We start from the raw sequence: 10,086 nt of genomic DNA, 5'->3' as shown, positions 1-10,086 counted from the left end.
TCTGAAGAGTGAATACAAATGCCTCTCCTCTAATGCTCACAGAAAATACAGTTTTCCTTTTCATAAATTACCTAGTGAAACATCCTGAAATACTAGCAGAATCACCACTTTCCCCACCTGCAATAGGCATAACCCAAGAATTTGCGTCAGCCAACTTCCCCGTATGAAGCAAAATCTCTTCTTCCTCCTACCAATGATTGAGTCATTCTTCTATTAGATAGCAGTAGCTATTTAAACACTCCAGCAGGAGTAGCTATTTAAACACTCCAAATTTTTACTTTGCAGAAGTCCTTGACTGCCTCACTCTCTCATTCTTGGAATGAATTCAGAAATGACTTTTGATGACTTCAAGAACAAGACTATGAAGGATCAACCTGATCAGAAGCCAAACGGAAAGAAAGCTAGAGGTACTAGGGGTGGGTGAATGAGCACAGCAACAGAATTCTAAGATTAGCTCAAAAATGTAAATTAACTGAATATAGGATTAGATAGTTGAAATGCCCAAGGATGGAAAAATGTAGAATTAATAACATTTACTTAAAAGAAAAACAATTCAGATATAATGGTGATAATGATGATGATGATGGTGATGGTGATGGTGATGACGATGATGATGATGATGATGATCTGTGAATGAACTAACTTGGTATGAGTGATGATGTATATAGATTCAGATAAATTTTATTAAACATTACCATAGGTTAGGTTCTATGCTATTCACTTTACATGCATTATTTCTCTGAATCAGCGTTTATAGGCAGACATCCAAGTTAACAGGAGTCATTTGTTTGTTTGTTCATTCATTCTTCATGTTGTAAATATTGAGTGCCCGAATTTCACTACAATTATGAAGCTAAATCTCTCAGAACCTGATTAGATCAGTCACCTACTGAAAATAATCCAATTGCTTTCTGATCAGAAAATCACTAATGGGAACAGGTTGGATTAATGGTCTCTACCTACGGAAGAAATGGGACAAAGGGTGTCCTTTAGAAAATGGGGGTTGCACCTTTCCTGCACAGGTGTGGAAGTTGTGATTTGCTTTTAAAAATTCAGGAGTTTCTACACTCAAGAGTGGTAGGCATACACTTATAGTATAGAATGAATATTGACCAGAGGGAAATACTGGTTGACAGATTTACACAAATATCTACCCTCAAGCTAGAATTCTAAGCAAGAGACACAACTATTCTCTACTTTTCTGCCAGCTTGCTACGTACACTCCAGGAGCTTAATGACTTTTAAATCAGTGAATGAACTGTGTTTCTTCCTGTTAAAATTTCTATTTTTTCTGTCTCTTCTCTAGAGTCTAACAGAAAGGCTTTGACTCTGTGAATATATTTGACCATTGATTGATTTAGATCATTACACATTTGCACTAGAAAGTTTGTGATGAAACGTTCCAAGCTATGTAGCAATTAAAGTTGGATTAAAGACCTCTGTTTGGATCTTAACATCAGTGTCATCTTATACAATTCGTTGAGACTTTAGTTTCCTTATCTGCATGTAGAGGATAACACTACCAGTACTCTATTTGTTTATTGTACAGGGTGAGGAGTTCACATAGATTATATGAAATATTTTCCTATTGAACCAAAATATCTGTGCTTTTGTAGTGGTGGAGCTGTGAGCTATAGGACTTATTGTTTCTATAATAATGGTGAACTTTTATAACAACAAGAGCCATAGCTGGTGTAAGTATAGGACATGACATTAATGAGTCAAATGAATATTGAAGTTTAATCCCTACTTTTCTTCAGTCAATAACCTCAGTTCTAAGATGTAATTTTAGTGGAATAAAATTTGAAAACACAAAATTAAATTCTTTGAGGTGATCTGTTGATTAACTAACTAAAGCTTATTTTCTTGGTGTCTGACATTCTTCTTTGGTATACTACTTATAAAACATATTGTGTATGAGGTGTGTGTGTGTGTGTGTGTGTGTGTGTGTGTGTGTGTGCATTGACATGGTCTCTATTAAAAGTACCAGGCTGTCTGTTCTTTGGATGAAGTTGATCCAGCCAAGCTGGACTGAGAGTTTCTTAGTCATTATGGTAGAAGTAGATAAAGTGTAAGCTTAAGAATCAGATACTTAATATCACATATCTGATACTGAATTCTGGCTCTTAAATTGTGTCAGTTGTGTGACCAAGAGCAAATTAATTAAATTCTGTCTATATTTTTCATCTGTAAGTATAGACAATGAATTATATGCAGAGCCCTTGGGAGGACTAGTAAGGTAAGAAATGCAAAGTACAAGGTATAGTTTCCAAAGAATTGTTTGATGACTTGCTTCCATCTTTTATGTCTTTCTGATTCTATCCTCTGTCACTCTAGGTCTTCATTTTCCTTCTTCTCGGTGGTGGTGCCCTATGGCTGTGACCCTGGGGATCCTTTGCTTGGGATTACTGGTAACCCTTATTATACTGACAATGCAATGTAAGTACTGGAGAGAGGGAAAAAGTGAGAACTTACAAACATGGTTTATTAATTGGTTTCATAATAACTATAAACAAACTCGATTCAGATACATTTTAGGCTAACTTTTTAGAATGAGTGGGAACATGAATAAGTACATTGTGCTTGTCCCTCAAATTGACTGGGACACGGACTTAAGATTATTAATGGTAGGTTTTGTTCTGTTTTGTTGTTATAACTTAATGGACAAAGTCTGTTTAAATCCTGGAATGATGAAAAAGAAAATAATTTGAAACTCCTAAGCCACAAGATCCCCTGAGAGACCCGAAAGGAAAAGAAATGTTATATAGTTCACATTGAGGTTGTTTTTGTTGTTGTTGTTGTTGTTTTTGTTGTTCTTGAGAGAGAGAGAGCATCCATGGGGGGAGGAGCAGAGGGAGAAGGAGAGAGAGGATCTCAAGCAGACTCCATGTTGAGCACAGCGCCTGACATAGGCCTTGATCTGACCACCCTGAGATCACGACCGAGCTGAAATCAAGAGTCAGTTACTTAACCTACTGAGCCATCCAGGCACCCCTACATTGAATTTTAATAGAGATGATTAAATACCAATTCAAAGAAATACCCTATCAATAAATGAGACATTTAAAATAACTGTAATTCAAATTTATAATATGGCCACTTAGAAAAGAGGATGTTGAGAGGAAAAGAAGTGATAAGAAGAAGGAGAGTGGCCAAGAAGGAATGAAAATGATATTGATCATCATATAATCTGCCTGTGTATTCAGGTTGTAGATCTGAGTTCTTTTGTCCATCTAGAATCTAGATGATTAAGGCCTTTGAAGTGCTATTTGATTCTCAGTTGTTGGTTAAAGTCACCAACCATTTATTTTTTTCAATCTGTTAACACTTAGGGCCTTCCCTAACAACTAGGAGAAGTGCACTTGACTCAGTGGTGGTGATTGGATGAGTCTTCCCATGAGAAGAATCACTTTAAAACAGTCTCAGATCCAGCCTTCAAGCCAAAGGGTCTGTTTTGTACTCAACCATCAAGCTTCTAGAACTGAGACATTTGACCCTTAACATTAGTTGCCTGCCGGGTTTCACAAACTTCATTTCATCCCCACTCTTCCTAAATGTACTGTGGAAAAAAAAAAAAAGAAACAAAAAATTATTGAAATTGTTATGACATAGCAACTTAAAATAATTCTGTGGGAGGGTGTCTCAAAAAAGGGGTGTCACAGTTTTTAAATAAAATTAGGAAGTCTGGAGTTGTAGAGAGTTAGCAGAGGAATAAAAACACAAATAGAGTAAGTCATTGATGACAACTATTACTAATCACTGAGTCTGGTTGGCATCTATTTCAGATTGTCTGCATTTTATTTATGCCATTGACATACCTTTATTTTATGATTGCTTTTAAACTTGTCTGGAACCATCAGTAACAAGTAAAATCCCGTTGTTATTGTTGTTGTTGTTGTTTTAATCAAATGTGCCTGTGACAGTTACTAACATTAAAAAAAATATAGTACAGGAATATCAAATAACTTTTAAATCCATAATTTTTGAGTAATTTTCCAGCAGTTTATCGTTGTCAAAATGGATTATTTGATTTGATTCTTCGATTTCCTCAAAATCCAGTGGAGGGATTTTTATTCAGGATTGGTAATGGAGTTCTTATTTCAGCTGTCATTTAGTATTACAGGTGTCTGATCGCCTAAAGCAACAGCAAGCAAACCTCACTAACCAGGAAATGATACTGGAGGGACAGATCTTAGCACAGCGCCAGACGGAAAAAGCTTCCCAGGAGTCAGAAAGGGAACTCAAAAAAAAGATAGAAACCCTTACCCAGAAGCTGGATGAAAATTCCAAAAAACAGATGGAACTTCATCAGCAGAACCTGAATCTCCAAGAGGCTCTGAGGAAAGCAGCAAACTTTTCAGGTATGAGGGATGGAGAGGTGAAAAGAAGTAGTGGAAACTGCTCTGTTTAAACTTAACTGTGTTTTGAAAATGTCTCTAGGCACAAAATTGACATATCGACATATATTCATAATGTATGACACCAGAATTTCTCTATTTTTATCATCCCCACCCTTCCCTCTGCTAAATTCTTGAGATACCTGATTTAATTAAGTGCAGTTTTTTGGCAGATTTAAATTTTATTTTCTCATAAGAACCTCTTCTTTATTTTTAAAATCTAGATTTGAGATTTTTCTGGAAGAATTCTTCTGCCCTTACCCTTTGCCATCAATTCTTATTTCTTTCTCTTCCAATATATCTTAATCATTGATTTCTTTCCCTATGGGGTCTCCTTTGTCTCTGGGAAGGTCTACATTAATTTTATTCTGTAACCCTATTTCTTAAAGTATACAACAATCAATTTAAATAAAATGAATGGAGGTAGGCTGACTTGGAAGTGTTGGGTAGATACTTTAGGTAAGAAAAAAATATAAAGAGCCCAGGAAGTCAGTTTATATAAGAATTAAGTTAATCTCGGAATCTAGGAGGCAGGTAGAAATACTAGCATCTATAAGAAGGGGATGATGATGTGAACTCTGATGTTATTACAGTGTTATCTGTGTCATTTAGTCTTGGACAACATGTGATTAAATCAGGTGTATGCTTTTCATCACAGGGAGATTTAAGGGATATGAGATGGAATTATTCTCAAAGATGCATTGTTTTCTTGGCAGTGTATGAATGAGTACCCTATTCTCAGCATTAGTAACTAATTGCCACTAATAAGCAGAGATTTCTCCAATTTCTTGCTTGCACATCTCACTTGGTCTGAACTATGCAATTTCTTTGAAAACGGATTATATAGTAACAGTTCACAAATACCCCAGGTCTTTATTTTATAGAGGAAAAAAATTGATAGCCAGAGAAGTTAAGTGGTGATAATAATGATAAGTAGTTTTTCTTTCTTTCTTTCTTTTTAAAGATTTTATTTATTTTTTTGACAGAGAGATCACAAGTAGGCAGAGAAGCAGGCAGAGAGAGAGAGAGAGAGAGAGAGAGGAGGAAGCAGGCTCCCTGCCAAGCAGAGAGCCGGATGCTGGACTTGATCCCAGGACCCTGAGATCATGACCTGAGCTGAAGGCAGAGGCTTAACCCACTGAGCCACCCAGGCGCCCCTGTAGTTTTTCTTTTTTAAATAAAGTTTTGGAGTTAATAAATCCCTTCAATATTTATAGGGTTATTTAAATTTCCAAAAGAAGCAGAGATTTTTAGACAAACTGACCTTTAGCAAGTATCAAACCTGTATTTAATGTCTTTATTAAGGAGAGAGCTATTGAGGAAACCAAAGAATGTGGTGTCTCTAAGAAGGTATAAAGGAGGGAGACTAATCTAGCAAAGATAGGAATCTTCATATAAACAGACATAGCTACATACCAACCAATGATTTATTCCCCCGATGGGGCTGTTAAACAGGTTTTTTTAAAATTTATTTTTTTATCAGTTTTATGATATTACATCTACGTCAGGACCATCCAGAACCATCTCCCAGAGATTCCAGGCATGGGCAACCAATCAAAAATATTAAGTAATATGTTTTTCACTGGTAGATGTCCCAGGTAACATGTTCCATTCCTTGACAGTGTCAGATAAAGGCCAATTAGTAGAGATAGCAGATAAAGTACTGCTTTTCATCAAGCAGCTTTGAGAAGTTTCTCAAAAATATTAATAATAAAATACTGCATAGGAAAAAAACAGACCGGTTTCCTTAAGTTTGAGACAAGTTTTATCTTTCTTACTAACAAGTCTGTAGTCCACAGTGTAGATATGAAGAGAGAGAGAGATTCTGAAAAGTTACCAAACAAGTGGTTTGCAGAAGGTCGTCTAGCTAGAAAGGCGTGGAGTCTTCAGTCAGGGACTTTATGTTCAGGACAGAAATTAGTGGTGCCTGTCAGTCTTTGGTTGACAACATTATCATTATGGCAGCTTTTTAAAAATGGCGGTTTCCAGGTTTACCCCTAGATTCTGTATCAAAATATCTTGAAGGGCCCCAAAAGATATTTCCTCAATTGATTCAAACTCAGAAGTTTGAGAGGCAGTGCCTGTCGTGATTAAACACGTGGATACGAGAGCAAGCCTGCCAAGGTTCATGGTCCCCTTTATCTGCCAGATGAAGAAAATGAATGGAATTTATTTCATCCTGTTGTTAGGAGGATTAAATGTGTTAATGTGTGAAAAGTACTGCCAACATGGTGATATTATGTTCCTTAAAAAAATAAATAAATAAAAAAGGACCCTAGGCTGGCTCAGTCTATAAAGGATGCGATTCTTAATCTTGGGGATATGAGTTTGAGCCCCACCTTGGGGACTTGGGTGTAGTGTTTACTTAAAACAAGTTTTTTTTTTTTAATTAAAAGAAACATAGGTAGTTTGAATACCACATATGCTATGTATTGGACAACACATGCCTAGGAACAGGAAACACAACATTTAAGCATAAATTCATTATTTGAAAACCTGAAGTATTAAAATGCATAAATGTATCTTTTTAAAAAGATTTTCTTTCTTTTTCTTTTTCTTTTCTTTTTTTTTTTTTATTTTAAAGAGAGAAAGCGCACACACTTTGTGAGGGGGAGAAGGGCAGAGGGAAAGAGAATCCAGAAGCAGACTGTGTTGAGCACAGAGCCCAAGAGGCATTATCCTACCACCCTGAGATCATGACCTGAGCCAAAATCAAGAGTTGGTCACTTAACCTATTGAGCCATCCAGGCACCCTGGATTTTATTTCTAATTAACTTCTACAGCCAGTATGGGCCTCCACACCAAGACTAAGAGTTGCACGTTTCACTGAGTGAGTCAGCTCAGTACCCGGAGCATATCTTCTTAATAGCAGTGTAACTATTAATGGATCCATTCCCTGAGCTCTTACTTCCATTCTTCCAAACATAATTATAAAAAATAGGTCACATTCTATAGTTACGTCTCAGCTCAAATTTTGCTTTGGAACAGCCTTATTTTTCATTTAATTTACTTAAATCAGAATACTTTAAGAGAAATAAAGACTATGGATCTATTGAAGTCTTTGAAGACTGGACATAATTCTAATTTTTTTAAAAGATTTTATTTATTTATTTGACAGAGAGAGACACAGAGAGAGAAGGAGAACAAGCAGGGGGAGTGGGAGAGGGAGAAGCAGGCTTCCCATGGAGCAGGAAGCCCAATGCCAGGCTCGATTCCAGGATCCTAGGATCATGACCTGAGCCAAAGGCAGATGCTTAAGGACTGAGCCACCCAGCCCCCCCATAATTCTAATTAAGAAGAGATGCTTTGCACGTGACAGTCCTGAGGGGAAAATTGATTCAAGAATTGTAGAAATATTTTTACTCAGACATCACTCACTGATCAGATATGCTACACTTCCTAGGTCCTTGTCCCCAAGACTGGCTCTGGCATGAAGAAAACTGTTACCGATTTTCCTCTGGCCCATTTAATTGGGAAAAAAGCCAGGAGAACTGCTTGTCTTTGGATGCCCAGATGCTGAAAATTAATAGCACAGATGATTTGGTGAGTTTTTATGGTGGTACGTTGGGCTGAAGTGGTGCATTATAGGGAAATAAATCGGGTTTACGCCCTTAGCAGAGGAGCACATGTTTGAGAATCAAATTACTTATTTTCTAGCCTCATCTGGCTAATGACTGCATGACCTCGGATAGAGAGGTTACATAGTATCTCTAGGCTTCAGTAAATAGGTCTGTAAAACCATGGAAAGGATGTCGAAGATCTCTTTTGGTTCTTTGGTTTTGTGAATCTAATGTAAAATGACCACACTGACTTTATCATCACTTTAGATAAACATTCCTCCCCACAGGAATTCATCCGGCAAGCGAGTGCCCATTCCAATTTTCCGTTCTGGATGGGGTTGTCTCTGAGGAAACCCAGCAGCTCATGGCTCTGGGAGGACGGCTCTCCTTTGACGCCCCACTTGTAAGTTTCCTATTTTTTGCTGAACGTGTTAGTGACGTCGCTTCCACATTCCACATAATGTCCTCTTCTTGTCAGGGAGAAGCTTGGGGGAAATTCAGGAACATCTCCTTCTCCACCTCTGTCAGACAAGGACTTGTCCATTTAGCCATTCAGACATTCTCTCCAGTTTATCTTCCCACATTCATTACTGATCTGAAGCTTTAAGACAAGGCTAAATTTCTGACACAAGGTGGCAGTAAATTTACCCCCCCCCCCCCATCTGCAGGTTCAGACTCCACGGTCCTGTTTCCCAGATCTATCCTTCAGGCAGTTGTGCCTATCTACAAAGAGGAGCTGTTTTTGCCGACAACTGCATTTTAACGGCATTCAGTATATGTCAGAAGAAGGCGAATCTATTGAGACCACAGTGAATTCAAAGACTCTGGAAGAAGAAAAGGAGAATTCTCTTCTGGAATTTAAGTTGTTCTTCGATTAATGAGGTGCCAACTATGAGAGGCCCGAGAACTGCTTGTTATTAGCTGACGGCAGAACTCCTTAGCAGAGACTGGGCTTTCGGCTGCCTAGCACTTTGATATCAGAAATTTTAATTCCATCTTTCTCTCTTTCTGTGTTTCTCACCTAGCTTGTCCCAAGTCTCCCTGCCTTCCCTTTTTTTTTTAAATTTTAAACTCTTACTCCTCTTCAATCCTCTACCTCAGTACCATCTTCCCCTCACCTTCTTAAACCACATAGAAGATGGAACATGGAGAACTTGCCCACCTGGTGGGTGCATGGAAAAATGCATGCAAACACAGCCCGAGAAGAAACAGAAAAGGGGAAAAGGCCATGCTGGAATCCAGAAACTTGGGTTCTCAATGTTAAAATCTACCACTTGTTGGTCTTTTAAATTGTGATCTTTCTCTGGATTCCACTAGATACACACATGCACACACAACACCCCCTCCCCCACATCATCACATTTTGGGGGCATTTGCAATGTCCCAGGAGGTAATTACAAATTGAATGATCTTTTCAGCGAATTAATCACAATTCATTATTGGTTTCGAAATCTGTAATTATTTTTTTCATCCTTTATCAAAGGACAGCTTAATCTCTTTAATCCTTCAGAATAGTTTTGTTAGAAACATGGGGCCTGAGGTAAAAATAATAGATTTTATTTTTCCTTAACCAAACACCATTTGTAAATGAGCTCTTCTCAACTCTGTTGTGTTAGTGCAGAAACACACAGGACAAAAATAAGAAGATACTCAACTAAAAAACAAACTGAGCCAGGTATGGAAATATAGCTGAATAGAAACAGGTGGAATCAGAAGTATTCCTTCTATTTTCAGTGTTTTTATTCCCTTGCTACCTTCCTTCACAGGTTCTTTTCCTTTTTAAAGGAAGCCTTTTCATTTTACTGTACATAATCCAGCACCAACTTTATAAAAAAAACAAAAAATTGTATTATTCCTAGGAAGACAAGAGATATTTTCTTTGCTTAGCACGTTTATTGATGTTTAATAGGCATATAACAAACTGAACATATTTGATTACACAATAATCTTCGTATGTGTGAACATGTTCCCTTGAAATCATTGCCACAATTAAGATAGTGAACATTTCCATCATCCCTCCTGCTTTTATCATCCCCTTCCCCAATGCCTTCTCCTCAGACAACCACCAGCTAGCTTTCAGATTATGTTTTGTAGCATTTTATATGAATGGAGTCAAACAGCATGCCTTT

The 10,086-nt window shown here is 37.4% G+C and overlaps 1 protein-coding gene across 1 annotated transcript; it reads left to right on the top strand.

The window, feature by feature from the left end:
- The first annotated feature begins 319 nt into the window (after window positions 1-319).
- Window positions 320-8,770, top strand: LOC111142260 (oxidized low density lipoprotein receptor 1). The gene is made up of 6 exons (XM_022495306.1): window positions 320-407; window positions 2,338-2,439; window positions 4,116-4,361; window positions 7,801-7,940; window positions 8,245-8,360; window positions 8,626-8,770. The coding sequence occupies exons 1-6, from the start codon at window positions 320-322 to the stop codon at window positions 8,768-8,770; spliced, it is 837 nt and encodes a 278-aa protein (XP_022351014.1).
- The last annotated feature ends 1,316 nt before the right edge of the window (window positions 8,771-10,086 follow it).

This window comes from Enhydra lutris, unplaced genomic scaffold (assembly GCF_002288905.1).
Source record: "Enhydra lutris kenyoni isolate GAN:26980312 unplaced genomic scaffold, ASM228890v2 scaffoldscaffold7, whole genome shotgun sequence".
Taxonomy (NCBI): Eukaryota; Metazoa; Chordata; class Mammalia; order Carnivora; family Mustelidae; genus Enhydra; species Enhydra lutris.
This window is presented reverse-complemented; position numbering and strand designations above follow the sequence as displayed.

Bases quoted from the DNA above. Each gene is read 5' to 3' on its own strand.
- LOC111142260 (XM_022495306.1), top strand. From the start codon at position 320: ATGAATTCAGAAATGACTTTTGATGACTTCAAGAACAAGACTATGAAG. The intron at 408-2,337 runs GTACTAGGGGTG...CTGTCACTCTAG, and splicing joins AAACGGAAAGAAAGCTAGAG to GTCTTCATTTTCCTTCTTCT. The intron at 4,362-7,800 runs GTATGAGGGATG...TACACTTCCTAG, and splicing joins GAAAGCAGCAAACTTTTCAG to GTCCTTGTCCCCAAGACTGG.